At 51.6% G+C, this 22,820-nt stretch overlaps 1 protein-coding gene across 1 annotated transcript in view; it reads left to right on the top strand.

The window, feature by feature from the left end:
• The window catches only part of JADE2 (jade family PHD finger 2), a gene marked incomplete at its 5' end in the record, with an annotated part of 40,785 nt that extends 18,229 nt beyond the window's left edge, over window positions 1–22,556 (top strand). The window contains 9 exon segments of the mRNA XM_080923465.1: window positions 3,614–3,771; window positions 7,742–7,902; window positions 8,354–8,565; window positions 10,273–10,440; window positions 12,044–12,160; window positions 13,274–13,738; window positions 17,195–17,312; window positions 19,470–19,601; window positions 20,311–22,556. Coding sequence (XP_080779591.1) covers window positions 3,614–3,771; window positions 7,742–7,902; window positions 8,354–8,565; window positions 10,273–10,440; window positions 12,044–12,160; window positions 13,274–13,738; window positions 17,195–17,312; window positions 19,470–19,601; window positions 20,311–21,116 — 2,337 coding nt within the window. The 3' untranslated portion in view covers window positions 21,117–22,556.
• Window positions 22,557–22,820: the final 264 nt, after the last annotated feature.

Below are 22,820 nucleotides of genomic sequence, written 5' to 3'. Positions count from 1 at the left end.
CAGGTTGAACAGAGGAGGAGGAGGATGACGTGTGTGACGAGGGAGGTGTGCAGAGGGTAAAAAGGGTCACAGCCATGGGGCCCGGGAAGTTCCACTTCATTCTCACTGTTGCTGTTATAAACACCCCGACAAAAGCAACTTGAAGAAGGAATTTAGTTGTGGTGGGGATGCCATGCCATAGGAGCATTCTGTGGGGTCTCACACAGCCTCTTACTATATAACTTAGGATGACCTTGAACTGGGGGGGGGTATCTGTCTGTCTGTCTATACGAGGCTCATGCAAGTCACCAAATACAGGTGGAGGTCAGAGGATAAGTTCTGTAAGTCACCTCTCTCCTTCCACTGTGGTTCTAGGGTTGAAGGCAGGTCATCAGGCCCATGTAGAAAGTGTTTTACTTTCTGAGCTGCCATTCTTGCCTGGCCTTGAACTTCTGATCCCCCGGCATCCACCTTTTGAGTACCCAGATTGAGGTGTGCGTCCTCACCATGTTCAGTTTCAGTGGTGCTGGGAATTGAACCGAAGCCTGTGGGCATACCCATGCGATGCCTGCTAAGCTCCATCCCCAGCTGAAAAATACTCTGTTTTCCTGAGTCCTGCCTAAAAGAGTGTCCCATCGCCTGTTCCCCAGTGATGGGGACAAAACTAGAACAGTCTTATAACCTGGCCTGTACTGCTAAAGGACCTTGTGTTAGTTAGGGTTTTACTGCTGTGAACAGACACCATGACCAAGGCAAGTCTTATCAATAAGAACATTTAATTGGAGCTGGCTTACAGGTTTAGAAGTTCAGTTCGTTATCATCAAGGTCGGAGCCTGAATGTATCCAGGCAGGCGTAGTACAGGAGGAGTTGAAAGTTCTACATTTTCATCTGAAGGAAGCCAGGAACAGAGTGGGCATCCTCAGGTAGCTAGGAGGAGAGTCTCAAAGCCCAGTTCAACAGTGACACACTTCCCCCAACAACACCTCCTAATAGTGTCACTCCCTGGGCTGAGGATATGCAAAATCACAGACCCCAAGCTGAGTCCCAGATCCTTTCCTGTTCTGAGGACTCTGGAGTCTTAACTCAGGAATGCCTTTCTGCCAGTGGCAAACAAGCTTTTCACTGGCCAGGAGACATCAGGCCCTGAGAAACGGGGGCTGCTTAGTACTCGAAACCTCATACAGGTCAGTGTGGCTGGGGGTCTTCACCTCTGAGGTCTCTAGTTTGTATCTCACTCTGTGAGTGTTCACAGCACGTGCAAGGTCCTTGACTTCAGTGCCAGGCACGGAGAACACATCTAACAGCAAAGCATTGTATGACAGGAGAGAGGACCAGAAACATGACACAAGCAAAGCAGATGGTGTCTGTAAGTGGGTGATTAGGAGAAGGTGACCTGGGGTTGGTTGGAAACTGGCCCAGTCAGGTACCTTGCAGTCCCAGAGCTGATGGTTGAGGTCACTGAGGAGGTAACAGTTAAGGTACATTCCAGGGTAAGGAAACCACAGGGTGGTTTTATTTTTTGAGAGAAGGTCTCTTGCTGGCCTTGAACCTTGTAGAGGATGGCCTAGAACCGATTTCTCCTGCCTCCATCCCTGAACGCTGAGATTACAAGCGTGTCCCAACACATCCTGTTTTATGTGTCTATAGACAAAGGCCAGAGCTCTGTTCTTGTCAGGCAAGCAATTTAGCTACGTCCCTAGCACTTGAGTTGTTGAAGTAGTCTCCCTCAGTAGTTCTGGCTGACCTGGAATTCACTTTGTAGACCAGGTAGTGTTGAGGAAGTCTTTCTGCCTCTCCCTCCAGAGTACTGGAACCTTGGCCAGGTCCCACTGGGGTATTTATTTCTAACCACATTGCTTCCTCAGACGTTGATTTCTAGATGGGGTGTTGAGTTCGATGAGTCTTTGTGACATCAGAGCTGCAGGGTCTGGGATGTCCCACTGAGAAGTTAGAGGGAGTTCTACATCCACTCAGACCCTGGTTGTATTAGAGCCTGTGCTGAGACCTGGAGAGAAATAACCCAGTCTCTGCAGAGCCAGGCCAGGCCCTCTCCAGAAGCCCCAGTGGGGAAAGCCTCTTACCAGCCTCAAACCGCTGCCGGAGGCCTCTCGGAAGTACAGTGTGCCTGAGTTTGCACTCTCGACTTAGCTGTCTTGCTGCTTGCTAATAAGATATGCAAATTACCAGGGCTGTGAAATCCTAGCCCCATTCCATCTTCTGTTTAATTAGCATTTAATCTAATCTGGTTTTAATTTTTTTTCACACTGGCACCCTAATTAAATGTTAGGGTGTTAGTCTTAACAATTAAATTATATTGGCAAATAGAGTCTTCGAGAAACTTGACCTTTTTTTCAAGTCAGAGCCCTCTGCAGCTAGATGCAGATATTAATTAGATTCTGTGAGATGCTGCTTCTGGGTCCATTGATGGACCTGTCCCGTTGTTTTCCTGTGGTTATGGCCCTCTATTCCACAAGGCACACACAGCCAGTGAGCTGGTCCCAGCAGGCAGTGGGTTACAACGGACAGGTTTGCCAAGGGTTTGTCAGGAGTGTCCAGAGGGTGGAGGTAAATGACCAAGCCCCTGGACTGACACTTCAGTAAGAGGTATTGACTTTGCCAAAGGGCTGGGGTGGGAGGTGGGGCTTCAGCCTGGAGAGTGCTTGCTTGAAGTGGTTTCTTCCTCCTCTTTAATGTGAGTTCACCCTTAGCTTGTGATTTTCAAGTGATGACCACTGGGAAAGTAAGTCACATGGTATCTAGGGGTACCACTGTGTGTGTTCCACAGCAACACCTTGGGGGTGGGGTACAGAGGCAGGAGGCTTTGCCACTACCAGCTGGGAAGGGGTTCAGAGGTCATTCTCGGGTAGAGGTTGGGAGGAACAATGGGAAGAATGGTTTTTCTGGTGAGAGCACAGGTTGGTGGCAGAGGAAACCTTAAAAATGGCCTTGTGGGACAAACTTAAGGACAAAAGAAGGCAACGGTCTTCCTCTCCCATCACATACCAACCAGGGATGGCTCTAGGGTGGGAAGCATAGTGCCTTTGAAGGAACTTGGAGGTCCAGATGATGGAAACTTCTCACTGGGCTACCCCAAGCCACTGCCTCTTGCTTTACTCTTTGTATAGGATCCAGGTCTTCCCTCCTGTAACTAGAGTGGCTCGTATTTTTATACATAGAACTGCGCCTCTGGGTGCAGATCTGTAGCACAGTTTTAAGGCCCCTGGGGAGAGTCCCGGACACTCAGAAAGGAGTAGTACTGTGTTCGAGGGCAACTTTTCTACCCTTAGGGGCTCTCTTTGTGCGTCTGTATGGCTATGGGATCCGAGAGGTTGGGACCATTAGGGCTGGAAAAGATAAGGAGGCTGCTTTTTTTGGTGAGGGACCTACTAGTCCTGGCTTTCTTACTTAACCTGTCTCTATTCTGTGATGCAGACGACATCTTTCTGGAACCTTTTCTTTTACCATGTGGATGGACACTGAACTTAGGTCATCAAGATTGGTGTGGCAGAAGCCATTGCCTGACTAGCCATCTCACTGACCCTACTGTGTGCTGCCTTATTTATCTGCTCCCCTGGCCTGTGAAGCCAGTCTCTCTGAGGTATCCTGATGCCTCTTTCCCCTCATATCCGCCAGGTTTTCCGGACAGACCTGATCACAGCCATGAAGATCCCAGATTCATACCAGCTCAGCCCGGATGACTACTACATCCTGGCGGACCCATGGCGACAAGAATGGGAGAAAGGTGTGCAGGTACCTGCTGGAGCAGAGGCCATTCCAGAGCCGGTGGTGAGGTGAGCCAGGTGGCCAGGTTAGGACCATCGGGCCTGGGGATGAATCTAGGGTAACTTTTTGATGAGGGACCTAACCAATCCTGAGATTTCTTCCTATTCCGTCTCTATTTTATTGTTAATTCTCTTGCCAAACAACAACAAACATTGGTCCAGAAACTCTGGCAGGGCCACCTTTGAGGTTTTGGGCTTGTATTTTGCTCTGAAGCAGATCTCATGGATCCAAACTGCTTTTTGCCTTCAGCAGGACCTCAAACCAGAAGCATAATCTCTCGTTTCTGAACTAAGGGTGACAACTATTTTCCTTTAGTTGGAAAAGGCCAGTAAACGATTCCTAGAAGACTCGGGATGAGACGTGCGTGTAGCAGATGACAGAAATGGTTAGGGTTAGAATGTTACCTTTGCACACGTCAGCAGAGGGAATGAGGAAAATCTGCAGGCTTTTGACCATCAGTTACCATGAAAATAAGCCATATTGTTCTTTAAAGATATTTTTAGAGGTTAGAGCCTGGTGCCCATCACCCAACAGTGTCAGCCTCTGAGGTGTCTGTTCTGCTAGGGCCGGGTCGGAATAGACTCCCCAAGGGCTTTATAGCCTGCTGGTCTTGTGGGCAGGGACTTTTGTCAGAATGTAACCACATACGGTCTTACCTCAAACTACAGAATATAGTCAAGTGTTTGATTCTACAACCTTAAAGGACTGGCAGCCCTGTCCCACCAGCTTGCCTGAACTGGTCAGCTAGTGTTGCTACCCCTCCCTGGTGATGGCAGCCTCATGGCTTTAGCTTGAGTTTAAGTAGATGACGCTTTGGCAAAGGTCCTTGCTATCCCCGCCTTTGACATTGGCACCATTGCTTGCTAGCAGCCTCATGTGTGAAGAGCCTGTTTTGTGCCAGCCCTGTGCTAGGATGGCAGGTTAGGGAGGCTCAGCCCAACCCAGGTATTCTGGGACAGACTAGAGGCAGGAAGGTCTTTTTGTGTCCGGGGCCCTCTGACAATCATGATGGATGGATGGACGGATGGATCCCCTTCTGGGGCCTATAACATGGGTCAAGATCCTAGTGGGTTTTTGTGCCCTGTCAGGAGAATCATGACCTGACTGCTCTAAGACAGTCTGCTTGCTCCTCTGTGAAACAGAATGATGTTCATACCAGTGGCTACCTGATGGTGTGGGAGTCATGGTTAAGTGAGAATTCCCAGGCCAAGTAGTCACTGAGTGCGGCACGACACTTTATTTCAATTGCCTCTGCCCTGGTGGCTTGACTTCATTAAGACTGTTTATAGGGTTCTTTATCGGATGACGTGGAGAGGGACCATGCTATCCTGGTCTCCCAAGGTCCCAGCATCCTTCATCCAATTTAATTGTTTTGTTGAAGCTATCTTTTTTTTAGTGTGTGTCCCAGGCTGGATTTGAACTTGGTGTGTGTCCAAGGGCGACTGTCTCATCTAGTTTATGTGGTGCTGGGATGGACCCCAGAGCTTTTTGCTGTGCTGGGCAGTCACTCTGCTAAGTACATTCCCAGGGTTCTTGTGGCTGGGCTTGGCTTGCCCTGTACTCAGAGGGCCATCATACCCCTGCTTCTTAGCTCACCCAGATCAGGATCTGGGTGCCTCCCCACTGCACAGCCCCCCAAGCCTTTGTGGTAGCTACCATGGGGGATACTGAGTACCTCCCAAGTCAAGCCTCTCACCGTCATTCAGGGACCATAGTTGTAGGGTACATAGTACTGTCCCCACTTTACAGATGAGGAAGTCAGGAAATTCAGGGGAATTTCCTATGGGGCCTAGTAGGCCTCTGGGCCAGGAAATGACAGACCACAGGAACAAACCCTGGGCTGTCCCTGTGAGGCCTAGGGTAAGAGCATTAGGCACACCCTGACTACTCTCCCTGTAGACACCGTCTGCCCCTCCATGGCCTTTGGGCAGTTGTGTCACCCCATGGTCTAAAATCTGCCCCTGAGGATTTGCACTGTCCCTTTAGACTTGGTTCATGGAAAAATCAACCCTCTGGTGTCTGTCTTCATCTCTGGGATAGCCTCTGCTCTCCCTTACAGGTCTTAAAGAAGCTTTCCTGCCACACCATCCAACTCTTCCCTTCTGCTATGTATGAGGAAGAGGTGTTGGCTTAGGGTTGGGTCAGTTCAGGCCTAGTAGAAAGCGCTCTTTCTGGTGTGTGTCCCTCAGCCCTGGCTCCCCAGTGGGCTAGGCAGGCGGCTTCAGTGAAGCAAGCAGGTGTGACTGGTATTTGGCAGTAGGTGGCTGTTTGGACAGGGATGCTCCAACGCTTGACTAAGTGTATGTTTGGGGCACACAAGGCTGGATTGTGACAAAATTACAGGCTGTGCTTTTAAGAGACGCTCATTTGAAGTGACAGTTCTTTGGGTTGGACTGAGGGCACTGGTGCTGGCTTCTGTTTAGGATAATGTATTTGGTGTTGGAGGAGGGTCCTGCCATCATTGCCACCAAAGACACTCATGAGGGCTTCTCACGGGTGGTGGTGGTGCTAACCTTGAACTTTTGACCCCCTCTCGTCCACATGACTTCTAAGACTACAGTCTCTTCTCCCTGCTTAACACCCCTGGCTCCCTGAACTCAGCATCCTTCCTGTCCCTTTCTGACACCAGGGCATTTCCTGAAATCAAAGGCCCTCCCTGCAGTTCAGCCCTGCCCTTGTGCCATCTTGAACCCTCCCTCCCCTGCCCAGCTTGAGCTGAGTCACAGCCCTTGGCAAGCCCTGGCTCCGACCCCAGGAGGCCTCCAGGCAAGTGTGGGGCCTCTCAGTCCTAGCAGGGCTGGCCAGATGGAGGCCAGGCTCCAGACAATAACCATGGCAACCAGTGGGTATGGGAAGGCCTGACATTTTGAACTGGCCTCAGAATGTGACTGGTAGCACACAGATGCACAGAGGACCCCACCCACCTGAGACAAATGCCCCTTACTTTCCATTTTGGGAGGAGAAAGGTGATTGACATCTAGCAGGCTTCAAACACACACACACACACACACACACACACACACACACACACACACACACACACAGTCAACCTACCTCTCCTGCCTACCTAGCACTTTGCTAAGAGCTTCCTTTCTTAACCCTCGCCGTCCTCTCACCAGATACCTGTGATTGGTTGTGTTAGTGGTATCCTGTTTGCGTAGTGGGGACCCAAGGGAACAGATATTCAAGGGTGGAGCTTTGGTGCCTGCAGTAGGTCGCTGGCCCCAAGGGAAGGCTGACCTAGCATGGGATCTAAAACAGTGTGGAGCTTGGAAGTTTGGAGAGGCAAGCAGAAGCAGTAAGAAACATGATGCCTCTGTGTGGTCCAGGGCGATGGTCAAGGTGTGTGGCCAGCATGTCACAGTGACCATAGACCTGTAATCTAGAAAGCTCTCTCCTGGGTTCTGTAGTAGAATCCTGTGGAGCTAAACTCCTGGGAGAAGCAGCCAGACTTCACCTCAAGACCATGATACCTATGAGTTGTTGGTAAGGAGGGGTCAGGGATTAAGAAGCCATGAAATCAGTCCTTGGTCCTAGCCTGGAGGGGTATGCCAAAGGGTCTAGAATCCAGCTGGCTCTGTCTCACTTGTCCCTGAGTAACTGGTACAGGGCATTGCCCAGGATGGCACTTGAGACAGCTCCCGCAGACCAGGCAGGACTGATTCAGGTTGAGAATAGCCCCGCTGGGCAAGGCAGATGCTACTGTGATGGGCCAGGGCTACATGTCATTCCCACATGGACCTCACTCTTATAGCCCTTAGGGCCTACTGTTCTTGTAGATCCAGTTAACAGAGTCTGTAAGACAGACTGGCAACAAGGAGAAAAATGGGAATGGGGGTGAATATGAGATGGGCACTGTGGGACATCAGCATTTCACAACCATCTTACTTACCCTGGGCCATCAGTTCCTCAGCTGGGCAGACTGAGGAGAGCAAGCTAAGGCCCCTCTCTTTACCACTACCATTCTTGGTTTCACAGGATCCTCCCACCACTGAAAGGCCCTCCTACACAGATGTCCCCAGATAGCCCCACACTTGGTGAGGGTGCCCATCCTGACTGGCCAGGAGGCAGCCGCTACGACCTGGATGAGATTGATGCGTATTGGTTGGAACTTCTCAACTCGGAGTTCAAGGAGATGGGTAGGTAAAAACATAGCATGTGATTCACAGGACTCAATGTCATGTGAAGTGAACATCAGGTTACTAGGCATGGGTCTCCTAGATGAAGCCTGTTGACATGTCCCAGGAAAGACTAGCTTGGCCGTTATCCGAGTGCACACACAGATGATACCCACACAGTGCAAGCAGTAGATTCCTCATGGATCCAGCTGCATCCCAGAGACACCCTACATCGTATGTGCATATACATGTGTGTGAGTGGGCCTGGCCAGGCCGTAGATGGTGAGGTGATCATGATTGGCAGGACCTTGTGGGATTGGGTGGGTCAATTGTCCTTGATGGAATGGAGGCCCAGGTCACCACTGTAAATGGATGGATGGAGCCTTCCCCTTGACACTGCTACTAATGTTTTTCACAATTGTCGCAAAGCCTCTTGAACTATTAACAGGGTTCCCTGCCATCCTATCCACAGAGAAACCCGAACTGGATGAGCTAACATTAGAGCGTGTCCTAGAGGAGCTGGAGACATTGTGCCACCAGAACATGGCACAGGCCATTGAGACACAGGAGGGGCTGGGCATCGAGTATGATGAGGATGTTGTCTGCGACGTGTGCCGTTCCCCTGAAGGAGAGGATGGCAACGAGATGGTCTTCTGTGACAAATGCAATGTCTGTGTGCACCAGGTGGGTGGACCCTGTCACTCTCTCCCATACCATATGCACACGTGCTGCCCGAGCCCAGCTAAGGCTGGTTGCCCTGGTTTCAGGAGGATGGGCACAATGGACCAGAAGCAGGCCTTGCAGTACCTGGGACATCCGTGGCCTGCTTGGTTCAGTCCCGCTAGCCAGATCTAAGTGTCCTTTGGGTAGTCTGTCTTCTCTGTCTTCTCTGGTCCTCTTCTCAGGAAACTACCCCCAGCTCTTCACATCCTGACTTTACAAAGGGACAACAGCATCAAGGAGTGATAGAGAGCCAAGCTGCCTAGTTTCAAAACATGGTTCTGCATTTTGCAATGTATGAGGCTTAGGGCAAAGTTCGTAACCTCTCTGCAGGCCCTGTTTTGTAAACTGAATGCACATGATCAGTCAGAGCAGAGATGACCAAGTTGTAGGATGCTTGCCAGTACTCAAGAGACCCTGGGTTCAATCCCCAGCACCACCCCCAGCCCCCAGAAGAAAGTGAATTGTTTCTGATGGTTTTTTGCTCAGTGAAAAATAGCAAGGCTGAGCCTGTGAGATGGCTCTGTGGGTAAAGGCCCTTGCTTTGTAAAACAGCATAGTAATGTGAATTAAGTGTCCTTACAAAGATGAAATGAGAAAGCCTAACTAACGAGTGGTCTTCAAGTGTGTGTCTTTGTGTATTCTATTCCCAACAGCTTAAGAAATACACAGCATATCTATGCTGGAGTATGTCTTACCATTGCTATTGTAACAGATAGCCAGAGTCCCTTTTCTATTTTTAAGATTTTTTTTTTTTTTTTGAGGGTATGGGAGGGGTGTGTGCATGTCTGAGTAGATGTGTGTGGAAACCAGAGGAAGCCAATCCCTCTGGAGCTGAAGTTAAAGGTGGGTGTGAGCTGTTTTGGGTGCTGGGAACTGAACTCAGGTCCTCTGAACTTAGCAAGTGCTTTTAGCTACTGAGCCATCTCTCTCTAGCCCACAGTTAACTTACCTTTATTTTTAAAAATTGTCTTATTAACTTACGTGTATGAGTGTTTTGCCTCATGTTTATAAATATATGTGTCTGATTCCCAGAGAGGAGAAAAGAGAACATTGGGTCACCTGGTATTAGAATTAAATGGTTGTAAGCCACCATGTGTGGTTCTCTACAAGAACAGCAAATGCTCTTAACTGCTAAGGCATTTATTTCACCAGCACATCGATTCCCCTTTCTAGATCTTGAGGCCTGAGGTTCTAGGTACTGTGTATCTCTAGGCTTTGTTTCCAGAAGACCTGACTTGGATTCTTGGGCCCACTTTGGCCCCCAACTTTGAGGCACATGTGCCCACTACAGCTGAACTAGGAAGATCCTGGGGAGCTGAGAAGCAGGGACTTGAGCTACCCAGCAGCTCTTGGGTCCATCTGTCTCTCCTACACTCCTGGGATGGTGGGGTGGGGAGCATAACTGTTTTCACAGAGGATCCTGTATAAAAAGATGAAAGTTTGGACTTTTGACTTTGGAGGTTTAGAACCAAGTTTGTATACAATTTAGGAAGCAGTAGAGGCTTTTCTTAAAGCCTGTGCTACTTAGAAACCTCTGGCTAACTCAGTTCTTCCAGCCAAGAGCAGCCCTGACTTCCCAGAGGATAGGGCTGTATACCCTCAGGGAATCTCTGTGCAAGTCACTGAGCAGACACACACCCCTGACTAATAACCACCCACTGTTCTCAGGCATGCTATGGGATCCTCAAGGTGCCTACAGGCAGCTGGCTGTGCCGGACCTGTGCCCTGGGAGTCCAGCCTAAGTGCCTGCTCTGCCCCAAGCGAGGAGGAGCCTTGAAGCCCACCAGAAGTGGGACCAAGTGGGTACACGTCAGCTGTGCCCTATGGATTCCTGAGGTGTGTAGAAGGTTTCAGGAAATAAAACATGGGGGGAAGGGTGGAGAGCTTAGGTTGGAGCAGGCAAAATTTAGATTTCAGAACATAGGAAAAGAAGGGTCTTCATTGGGTTCCCATGAAGACTCAGAAAGACAGTGACTTAGGGTTTTACTGCTATGAACAGACACCATGACCAAGGCAACTTGAGTAAGGACATTTAGTTAGGGCTGGCTTACAAGTTCAGAGGTTTAGTCCATTATCATCAAGGCAGGAACACGGCAGCATCTAGGCAGGTATGGTGCAGAAGGGGCTGAGAGTTCTACATCTTCATCTGAAGGCTGCTAGCAGAATACTGGCTTCCAGGCAGTTAAGATGAGGGTCTTAAAGTCCACACCCACAGTGACACACGGACTCCAAGGCCACACCTTCTAATAGTGCCACTCCCTGGACCAAGCATGTGCAAACCATCACAGACAGGTCTAGGAGTAACTGGGAGCATTGTCTGTGAACCTGGTCATAGGTCTGGTCTCCAACTCTGAGTCACTAGGACATTCAGGAGGGACAGTTTGAGGTCCAGGCCTTAGTCAAGCAAAGGGGCTGGAAGGAGGGAAAGTATCAGATTATGAAATCTATCAAAAGTTTTGGTTAAAATCAGAATGAAACCAGTCTCAGTCACATAGGCCTGTAAATCCAACACTTGGGAGACGGGAGTAGAAGATCAGGAGTTCAAGACCACCATCAGCTTGAATTTGATGCTAGCTTGGGCTAAATGATAGCCCTGTCACAAAACCAAGCCAAAGGGCAGGTGGTTCCCCTAGTCTAGAAGGTAGCAGTAGGAAATTGGATGATGGGCCTCCTCCTGTGGCTGCAGAGGTAGCCTGTGACTGGGGTCACATGGTAGGGCCATGGACAGCAGGCTGGGTCCACGGTAGCCATCTTCACTAAGGCTCTGCTCAGTTCTTCTGTATCGAGAAGCCTGTCAGTGTCTAGAAACAAGCGAGGAGACCCTGTCATCATGTGACGACTCCTTTCCTGGTTTAGTCACAAGTTCCTACTGGAGAGTCCACCTTACCATTTCTGGGGTAGTAGTTATTTGTGTCAGATGTTCATCTTGAAGGTTAGGGCAACTTCTTAGTGTCGTTTGTCCTGGTTATGGCAGAGAGACTGACCTATTGAGGACCCCAATAGGTCAATAGAACCCCAATAGGACCCCTGGGCCAGCAAGGTGGCTCAGTAGGTAAAGTTGCTTGCTGCCAAGCTTGACCATTGAATTCAGTCCCTAGAACCCACGTAGTGGAAGGGGAACTTACTCTCTAACCTCCACACCTGTACACACACATGCACACATGAACACACACATGCACCTGCATGTGTCAATGTCTATAGTCCCAGGTGCATGCTTCTCCTAGCTACATTCTTACACATGCATACTCTGGGGCTGGTTCCAAGGGAGCAGGTACTTGATTGGGCCAGGATCAGGGACTCAGACCTTCAGCTCTGCATGTGTGAGACAGGGAGGACCTGGGACTTGTGAGTTGAGTCCACGGCTCTGTCTGTTCACTATCTGGCTGTGAGTGACAGGATCCCACCTGCAGACTGATGCAGCTCTCTGTATCCTGCCCAGGTCAGCATTGGCTGTCCAGAGAAGATGGAGCCCATTACCAAGATCTCTCATATTCCAGCCAGCCGCTGGGCCCTGTCCTGCAGCCTCTGCAAGGAGTGCACAGGTACCTGCATCCAGGTATGTGGCTTGCTTCCTTCTGTTACCCGGAGCTGCCGTGATACCAGAACATGCACCAAGGTACCTAAAATACCAAGTAGTTATCACCACCTACACTGATGGTCCCTATAGGCTTAGAACAAGGTCCATACGGGTACTTCATCTACATTCATTTGACCCCAGGCTTCCAAGGAAAGGAGACAGATCCCACCCAGGGACTACTAAGAACTTGGCTTTCCCCACAAGAACAGGTGTCTATGGGCTTGATGATTCATTGCCCTTTTAGACTGTAACCCTGTCATGGGAGAGGAATGGAAATCTGAGTTTTTCTCCAGATCAGCAGATGGGCCTTCCTGATCCAATGCAGGGCTTACTGGTCTACCTGTAATGGTTGCTCCTGTCTTGGTGATCATCAAGATTACCTGGGGCATTCAAGCCACAAGAAGCCCTAAGCTCCCACAGCTCTGATTCTACAAAGCAGGGTTTGCTGATGCTTCTGTGTGGGGTGCTTTGCTGTGGAGTGGAAGCTCTCCTCTGTCCCTTTCATCTCTCCAAGAACACAGTCAGCCTTGCAAATATGGCTCCACCCTATTTATCAGACCTCCAGAAGGGCTCTGGACTGTGGGGCAATGGTACCTGAGGTTAGGTACACTGTTGATGAGCTGGTTCCAGCGGTCCAGGCCCCATCTAGGGCTGAAGGAATGGTCAGTCCAGCCTTTAGCTGCTTGGGTAAGAGAAGGTAGAGATCCAGGTGCTCTTAGAGAATAGCACCAGGTCAGACTCCTGGCTTTGAGGACAGTACAGTAGAGGAGTCTGTGACCCTCTTTAGGTTTTTACACTGTCCTCTAATCCCAAAGTCATTTGCCCACAGGATAATGCATCTTGTCCTCTCAAGGGGTACATCATCATCTTCTGATTCTTGGCTCCTTCAGTATGTCTGGGATTTGCTCCATCAGACGCCTCATGGCTCCCGTTTCTCCTGCCAAAGGTCCTTTAACACTGTGTAATGTTTGAGCCTGTGCTATTTTATGTAGTGTCTCCCCAGCATTGCGTGCTCCTCAGCGCCTCAGATGCCCTCTATGTTGCCTCCTGGTGCTCCTTTAATGCCTGACATCACCCTTCCCCTCCCTCCAGTGTTCCATGCCTTCCTGCATCACAGCATTCCACGTTACCTGCGCCTTTGACCGAGGCCTGGAAATGCGGACTATATTAGCTGACAACGATGAGGTCAAGTTCAAGTCACTTTGCCAGGAGCACAGTGATGGGGGCCCTCGGAGTGAGCCTACTTCTGAGCCTGTGGAGCCCAGCCAGGCTGTGGAGGATCTGGAAAAGGTAACCCTACGCAAGCAGCGGTTGCAGCAGCTAGAGGAAAACTTCTATGAGCTGGTGGAACCAGCTGAGGTGGCTGAACGGCTAGACCTGGCCGAGACCCTGGTGGACTTCATCTACCAGTACTGGAAGCTGAAGAGGAGAGCTAATGCCAACCAGCCACTGTTGACGCCCAAGACCGATGAGGTGGATAACCTGGCCCAACAGGAGCAAGATGTCCTCTACCGACGTCTGAAGCTTTTCACCCACCTGCGGCAGGACCTGGAGAGGGTAAGTGGCCCTGGTGGTGGTGTGGGAGGGGAAGGTAAAGGCTACCAGAATTAGAAGGCACAATGGGAGGAGAGATGCTTGGTCTTGGAGTCTCTCTTGTTCCAACCATTTCTGAGGCCTTGGTGAAGGTGACCTGTGGAGACAGGAACCAAGGCTACAAGAGCCCAGTTGCCTGCAGTTTCCCTTCTGACCTTTGTAGATGGTAACTGAGACTCAAGGGCCCAATGTTACCCAAGGTACCTCTGTCCTGACATTAAGGGTGGGGGTTGGGATTTCATGGCACGGTGGTGCACGCCTTTAATCCGTCCTAGCAGACAGGAGCAGAGACAGGTGGACACCAATAGAGACCAGCCTGGTCTACAGAGAAAGTTTCAGGACAGCAGGGCTACATAGAGAAACCCTGTCTTAAGGAGGGAGAGAAAGAGAATCGATTGTGCTGGCCAGAACTGGGTGGGCAGGGGTGGGTGGTGGATGGGACTCCCATAGCTGCCCAGCAGAGAACAAGGGTTAGGATAGATGTCACATAACACCAGACGTTGCCCCACAGAGGCATCCAGGCCTGGCTAGGGTTGACAAAGCCACACACACTTTTATCCTTTCTTTAGGAATCAGGACAGAACTGTAGCATGCACCCTGGTATATGTGGAGCTGAGGGAGGTGAAGGTGTGTGTGTTGGCAGAGGGGCTGGAAGACTGAAGAAGGAAGCTGTCAGAGTCAGCAATGAGACCCAGCCAGCCCCAGGTGTCTAGCCTCAGTTCCTCTGAGGGTTACACATTGACTTAGGCCAATGGAAAGTACCAAGTGCTCTGTGGGAGTTCTTTGCATGGCCTCATAGTGGCCCAGTCTTAGCCATGGCCCAGGGCCAGTAGCTGAGAGTACTCCACCTTTGACTGGGCAACAGGCCACCTTGGTCCTGCTCCTGTAGTGAAGGGACAGGACAAGGCTGGAGTGACAGGCCTTGGATGGTCTGGCCCTTCCCCACAACTGGTGACTTTCTGTTTCCTTTTCCATGAACTGGAAGTAAGGATCCAGCTGACCTTGGAGTCAGGGTTGGGGTTAGGGGTCGTACAAGGACAGTGGCTTCTATTCTGGGGTCTCACAAGGACAGTGACCTCTGCTGTTAGTGGTGTTTTTTGAGGCTCTTCTCACCCTATAACCCAGGGTGGCCTCATCCTCCCAACTACTGGGATGATAGGAATGTGAACCCCTTTCCCTACTCCACTGCAGGTTGATTTTTATTACTGTTGGCCCCATAAGCTCTTAGAAGCAAGGTCAAGCCTTATATTCCAAGAGTGGGCTTCACAGAGCTGCAAGGCCTGGCGCTTCAGCATGGGCATCTTCCCTAATGGTTCAGGAGCAGGACTGCCACCAGCATGAAATCGATTTTACGGCCAGCCCAAAAGATGTGCTTTCCTACAAATTTCAGCCGCAGGCCTGGACCTTGGCAGGCAGCATGGATGGGCATGGCCACCACAGCGTCCAGAGTTATTCACGGCTGACAGAAAAATTGCAGTAGTGGACATCAGCCTGCAAAATGCCAGCTCATGTCCCCTAGCAACCATGCTGACTGTTAGGCCCTGCAGGACATGCTTGTGGTTCTTGTTGTAAGAGTTATTTCAGAGGCTGAATGGACCGTGTGTGAGAGCCAAGAGGGACGTCCTCCGAAGGACGGAGAGGAACAGTGGGAATGACCCTGCCATTTGCCTTCCTGTTGGTCCCTATCTTGGGGTCCCTTACCAAAATCCCTAACAGCAGATGTCCCTCTGTCGACTGCATCATTTAGCACTCCATTCTCCACCTTTCTCTTCATTCAGTCGTAATGGAGAAAGGGCGCACCCCAATGGGGGATGACTTCATCTAAGCTGATTTTTATCTTCTGGGACCTTAGGTCCCATCCAGAGGTTCCCAGCAGGAAATCTTGGGCCCATTTAGAGGCCCTGGAAGGTGTAAGTCCGCCAGGAAGTGGTCTAATTTGCATTTCAAGAGCATTGTTGAGGGATGGTTTTACTGTCCTTGTGAAAGGATGGGGGATGGGCAGGGGTGGGGCCAGGCTGTGAAGAGAGCTGGGTCCTCACAGTCCTCACAGGGATAGACCGGTGGGTCAGTTGTGGGCCAAGAGAGCAGGTCCTGGGGATGAGGCCAGTTGTCAGCCACAATTCCTTCACAACCCCCTTTTGCCCAGAGGGCACCCCAGGGTCTGCTTACCTTCCCAGCCCACCTCACTCCTGCTGGCTTGCCTCTCTCTTTCCAGTACACTGTCACCATAGGCCTAGGTGTCCCAGTCAAGACCACCAGGTCCAAGGAGGACTTCCTGCCTTGCTGGGTGGCAGGCCACGGGAAGACAGAGACACTTGGCCCTGTTGCTTTCTACAGATCTATTCCAGAATGTAGGGAGGCACAGAGCCAGGCTGAAGTACTGGAAGAGAGAAACGTGGACAGGCGGTTGGTTGACTGGGAAATGGGTCACAGTAAGAGGTTCAGACGCTGCTATCCCTTGAGGAAGGGGCTGGGCATGGGAATTGGTAAAGCTCAGGTCAGTGATGAGTGGACCACGGTGGCCTGGTGTTGAAAGTGCAGGTGAGGACACAGAATGTCACAGTGAGTCCATACTGTACCCTTCCCATTGATCCTGTGTGGTGCATCTCCTAGAAGCTCCTTCACAGGTACTAGGAAAGGAGAGAAAGGCCACCCCTGATAAAGGTCTGCTCATGCTGCCTTGAGCTAGGAGGATTGGGGTCACGCCAAGAAGGAGGGGTTCTTAATTAAAGGTAACCCAGGCAGCTTAAAGACAGAAGGACCTCTGTAAGACCTGAAGACCACCTGGGGACTAGGTAAAGGAAGACTTGGATGGGAGTAGGATTCAAGCTGAGTGGCTGCGGTCAGGTCAGTAATGTCTCTGAACCAGACCAGACGGGCATACATACACTTCATAGCTTACCAGCCAACCTGAAGAATGTATCCCGTCCTCTAGGCTAAACCAGATGACCTCAAAGCCTACTGTAGGGACTCTTCCCAGCTGGCCTGAGGGGGTTGGCTGCTGTCCTTTATAAAGTAAGACATCATGTCTCTGTGGGTATGGGAGCATTGGCAAGGCCCTGGCTTAGGTCCCAGTGCAGCAGGTAGACTCGGAAAAGCTATTCTGCCACATTGTGCTCATGTGAAGAAAGTATGGTGATACTGGTGCCTTGGGGCAGGCGCTGGGTTTTTCCGGGACGGTCGGTCGTATCTGTAGAGTTGCTTTGTTGAGAATGGCGGGTGTTAGGCAGGAAGAGAGGGTTGCCAGTTCGAGACCAGATACTCCCTGCACACTCAGGGTTTGGGAGTGGATTCTCAATTGTCTTGGGCAGAGGGAAGGCAGCAGCAGAGGTCTGTGTTCAAAACACTCTTTTTCCAGCACCGAGGCCCCCTGAGATGGCTGGCGGTAAGTGAATGGAGAACTCTCCCATGTCCCCTCAGGTGAGGAACCTGTGCTACATGGTGACGAGGCGAGAGAGAACGAAACACACCATCTGTAAGCTTCAGGAGCAGATATTCCATCTGCAGATGAAACTTATTGAGCAAGATCTTTGCAGAGGTAGGCACAGCGCCCCCTGCTGGGAAGGTGTGTGTGCGGGGCCTGGAAAGGCATGGAGCCCTTCCCTGTCCCTTCTCACCAACATTACAACCATCTGGTCCATATGGGAACCTACCAAGGCCCTGGTGGTGCAGATAGGTAAGGAGCCAGAGTTTGGACTGTGACTAAACCTCTACCCTCGGGCATCACCGGTGCCCTGGGATAGCCCAGTTCCATCAGCAGTGGCTTAGCTTGCACAAGAACAGGTATAGTCCCACAGTCTTCCTGGCTCTGCTGGGTTCAGGACAGGCCGGAGCTGGCCAGCTCCCCTGAGTGAACCCTGATAGGCATCAGGGTTCAGTCCTCAGAAGGCCGCTGTGCGGAGATGAGGCTGCGTCTCCCTCTCTGATGTCATGCAGTGAAGTTCAGGCTCTGATGAGCTGTCTTTTGTCCTCTGTGTATAACATGCACAGAGCAGATGGAGAAACCAGGAGCAGAGGTCTTGACACTGACTGAATTGGTTAGTTATGAAGTCTGCATGTGTTAAGGAAGAGAAGCTTAACGCACATGCACACCCCGGGAACATTATACTCAAATGCTGAACTTACATGCAGAAACAGCTAGGTAGAGAGAGCTTCGGTGATGTGCCTGCCACTACTGACTCAGCCAAGAGGAGAGCTGCTGGGTGCCATTAGAGCGAATGGTTGCCCCTTTTCTGCCAGTAGCCGAGTTGCCCCATTTACCTTTTGGGGTTACCAGCATTCGTTAAAGCTGAGTGTGGTGGGACATACGTACCTGTAGAGGAAGGGGTCTGGAGGCTCAATTGCTGGCACCCACAAAGTAGCTCACAACTACCTGTACCTCCAATTCCAGGGCATCCAGCGCCCTCTTCTGGCCTCTGAGAAACTGGGAATGTGGCTTACTTGATGGGGTGACTGCCTCCTCCATGAAGCCTCCCTGGGTTTGGTCCCCAGCACTGCTTAAAATCACGTGTGCAGGTTCACATCTAATCCTAACACTGTGTGTGTTCTCTACATATCTGTACATGTGTCCACATGTGAAGGTCAGGAGAGGGTGTCAGATCCCCTGGAACTGGAGTTACAGATGGTCAGGCACCACTGTGCAGGTGCTGAGAGTTGAACTCAGCGTTATCAAAGGGGGGGAGGTGGAAAGAGAAAAGAAAATTACTGTTGCCAATTACAGAGGTCAGAGTAGGTCATGGCCCTGTGGAACTGACAGTCAGGAAGTGTCCAGAGCTTTCCTGCCCAAGTACAGAAAAGGTAAAGTGGTGGCCCAGGCTGTGTAGTCAGGGGTGTGGTTTAAGAGAGGGATAATGAGGGAAACTCTACTGCATACAAAGTGCCCGTGTTCATCGAAGCAAGACAGTAACAGTACTTTCTTGCACAGGATCTTACATACCAGAGGGTCTGCACCCCAGCCTAGAGTCTGGGGAGCCTGCAAGCTCCTTGTCCTGGGTAGGAACCGTTGTTGAGAGCACTGCATCTTCGGTGCCTGCAGTAGGTGCACACGGGAGGGAGGGTGCTTAAGGAGGCGGTAGGAACCGCGGTGAGACGTGTGAAGTCTGGAAACCTTGGAATGTCAGGCGTGGGGTCCAAGATACAGGCAAAGAGAGACTGAGGACTGAGGTCTGCTTAGAGGCTCTGGCGACTGAGTAGATAGAGGTCAGAACACATCTCTACCTCTTTTAACATTGTTCCCAGAAGCCCTCCTGCCTCCCTGCCTCAGCTGAGCAGCTAAGAACTCATCTTTTGTAGAGCTAAGGGTAGAGAGCCAGATACAGAGCTGGAGGCCAAGGCAAGGACCTTGGCCATGGTGTCAGGCCCAGAATCTAAGCCTTTTCTCTCCAGATGATGTTTTTCTGCCCTATGTCCGTCTCCTGTCCTTGCAGTCTGTCCATACAGCATCCAATCACCTCTTCCACCCACCAGAGCTCTCCAAGGTCTGTGGGTGTTGGAGGTCACACTGAAGTCCAGGTCCCACAAGGACTTTTTGTGCCACCTCTATCCTTCATGGAGCTGTGGGCAGTTACCTTGTGTCCTACCCCAGCTGCCCTGTTTCTGGCACACTGACTCTGACCTTGGTGCCATGGTTGGCAGACACAGTTTATGGACAATCCCAGAGCAGCCACACAAGTTTAACTCTCTTCCTCTAACATAGAGCCTTCTGGAAAGAGGTCAAAGGGCAAGAAGAATGACTCTAAAAGGAAAGGCCGAGAGGGTCCCAAAGGCAGCAGCCCTGAAAAGAAAGAGAAAATGAAGGCTGGGCCGGAGTCTGTGCTGGGGCAGCTGGGTAAGTCGGGCCCGTGTGGCCCCACAGATGCTAACCTTATGCTTTTCAGCTTCACCGCCTAGGGGCCAAGCAGTGTGAAGCGGAGATGGGCCCCTCAGGCCCTTCGTCTTCAAGTGCCCACAGCAACTCAGTTCACCAGAGAGCCCAAGAAATCCTGGCTGGACAGAGTTCTGCCAGCTCAGGAGCTGCCTGGCCAGGGTGCTCTGTTCATCCTTCCAGAGTCTACACCGCCCCATGTGCCTTCCCTGCTCAACCCAGCCACACCAGCCTGCTGTTTATTCAACCCTAGCTGACCTTTCTTGAGCCACCCAGAGTCCAAGAGAAGTAACATTAAGTTCTCTACTCAGTGCCACAATAGATCTCAGTAAAACTGGGCCCAAAGCTGAAGTTCCTTCTCCCCCCGCCCCCATCTCTATCTCTCCGAAAACTGCTGGAGGTTGTCTGTAAGGATGCAGCTCCTCCTGGTGGCCTGTCCGCTCTTGCCACTTTGAAATTCTTACTGTTTGAATAAGGACCTCACCACTCCCTTCCTTTCCACTCACTGCACAGTTTAAAAAGCTGGCCCTGGGGTCAGTCAACCTAGTGAGCAGAGGCTTTTATAGCATTGGTGAACTGCGTGGACAGAACAAGATGGCTGCCTGGGTGGGTTGGTTGTCTTGAGCTCACACACCTGTGGCATCTTATCTGCCTCCTTTCTCCCATTCATCAGGTCTGTCCACCTCGTTCCCCATTGACGGCACATTCTTCAACAGCTGGTTGGCACAGTCTGTTCAGATCACAGCAGAAGACATGGCCATGAGCCAGTGGTCTTTGAACAGCGGGCACCGGGAGGACCCTGCTCCAGGCCTGCTGTCAGAGGAATTGCTACAAGATGAGGAAACGCTGCTCAGCTTCATGAGGGACCCCTCGCTACGACCCGGTGACCCTGCCAGGAAGGCCCGAGGCCGTACTCGCCTGCCTGCCAAGAAGAAACCACCCCCGCTGCAGGATGGGCCCAGTGCACGGACCACTCCAGAAAAACCACCCAAGAAGGCCTGGGCCCAGGATGGCAAGGGCACACAAGGACCACCCACGAGGAAGCCACCACGGAGGACGTCTTCTCATTTGCCGTCTAGCCCCGAAGCGGGGGACTGTCCTGTTGTGGCAGCACTGGAAAGCCTTCCAACGCTGGCCTCCGAGAACCGGGACGAGACCGCCCCCATGGCTTCCGACTTGAATGTCCAAGTGCCTGGTCCTACAGTGAGCCCCAAACCCTTGGGCAGGCTCCGGCCACCCCGAGAGATGAAGGTCAGTCGGAAATCTCCGGGTGCTAGGTCTGATGCTGGGACAGGACCGCCATCTGCTGTGGCCGAGAGGCCAAAGGTCAGCCTGCACTTTGACACCGAGGCCGACGGCTACTTCTCAGATGAGGAGATGAGCGATTCTGATGCGGAGGCAGAGGACAGTGGGGTAGAGCAGGCTTCCAGGGAGGCAGGGGCAGAGGAGGTGGTTCGCATGGGGGTGTTAGCCTCCTAACTTATCCAGGCCCTGTCCTGGTCCCCTACAAGGCCTCAGCCCAATCACAACTGCCATTTCCAACTGCTGAGTGTCTCAGACCTACCACTCTGTCGTGGTTTTATTTTTAATATAGAGAGAGTTCTGAATTCCACTGTTGTCTTTCCTCTGTGCTGGCCCTGGCCACGGGGACTAGACCAGGTTCTATGTGCCACCCCTGTCCTGCAACATCGCCGGGCTGCTGGCTTGATGGAGACCAGGTGAGGGAGAGAGCTAGGGCTCCTGCCCACTGCCATTGGGTGACACAGACTGTCGTTTGGGCATTATTTCATGGCAGATGGGCCATCCCAGGGCCTGCCCCGCCTTGTCCTCTCCCCCCCCATTGCACTGGGGTCCATTTTGGGTGGGGGGTGCCAGGCTGCACTCCACTGGTCCCTAAGGAAGTCTAACAAATGATACCCAGCCAGTCTGTTCACTGTCACAAGCACAACGAGCTTCTATGAGAAAGCACTGAGGGGGTGCAGGGGGCCCACCGGCTCCTGAATAGCCCACAACATGCGAGGCCCGCCCGCCCACCCGCAACCCCCCCTCCCTTGCTGCTCTGTCCCTGCCAGTGCCCAGCCCAAGCAGCTCTGGGAAAGGGTTCCCAGAACCCCCCCTTAGCTGTGCTCTTTACTCAGGGGACCCCCCAAGCAGTCCTCCGCCTGTACAGGTGGAGGGCTCCAAGGGAGGGCCAGTGCCCAGCCCGGGTCTCGGGGCTCAGATCAGCCCACTGCAGAGAATCACTCTGGGGCTTTAACTTCCTTTCTTCCTTTGGGGCCAGTCTCGGCCACAGTCTTGCTGTCTCCATTTGGAGCTGGCCAGACCAGACCGGTTTGCCTTTTGAAGTTTCCTAGTCCTGCTAAGAGATGAGCTTCCTTACTGGTTTCCTTCTGGAAACGTCCTTCCAACAAGTGTAGTGGGATCCCGGGGCCCAGCTGGGGCTGGTTGGATTGTTGCTGGATCTTCCTGTATTCCTCTGTTCCTTAGCGCCTTAACCCCCTTTCCCTCCCCACTGTACCCCCCTTTTCCTACTCCTCTTCAAATCCCCTCTTCTTCTCCAAGCCCCCAGGTAGTTCTAAAGAGTTTTGATGGAGTGGCCCCAGGGTGATAGATAGCTCAGGGAACAAAGGAATTCCGTGAAAACATTTTTTTCTTTTATGAGTCACTCTTGGGTCACTTCCGCCACTGGTAAAACCAGAACTTCTCCAACCAGAACCTTGCAAAAGTCCAGTGAACCAGTCGAATCATTCTGAGAATGCCAAAGAATCTTTTGACCATAACACACAGCACAGCCCGGACCTGACAACTGTCGACTTGAACTTCCATTTCAAAGGAATTGGTTAGCAACAGAGTTCGGTCACTGCACCTACAAAGAAGAGCCCGAGACCTCGGAGGAGGTACACTGCTGCCACCGCCACCGCCACCACACCACGGCTACTGCTGCTGCTGTTGTTGGTTTACGGTCTGGGCTGAGCCGCTGAGTGTGGTCCTAAACTTTGAGGACTCCCTCCCCCTTTTGAGGGGGGGAGAATCCTGACTGTGAATCCAGAGTGGTTCCCCCATTGCCACCACATAGATAGATACGTACAGAGCAAATACATGGGACCTTCACCCACCTCGACTCCAAAACTATCAAGGTACGACAGTGAGTTTGAGCAAAATCAGAAACAAAGATAATGACTT

This window comes from Micromys minutus, assembly GCF_963924665.1.
Source record: "Micromys minutus genome assembly, chromosome: 10".
Taxonomy (NCBI): Eukaryota; Metazoa; Chordata; class Mammalia; order Rodentia; family Muridae; genus Micromys; species Micromys minutus.
Note: the sequence above shows the minus strand (reverse complement) of the source record. Positions and strands in the feature narration are given on the sequence as shown.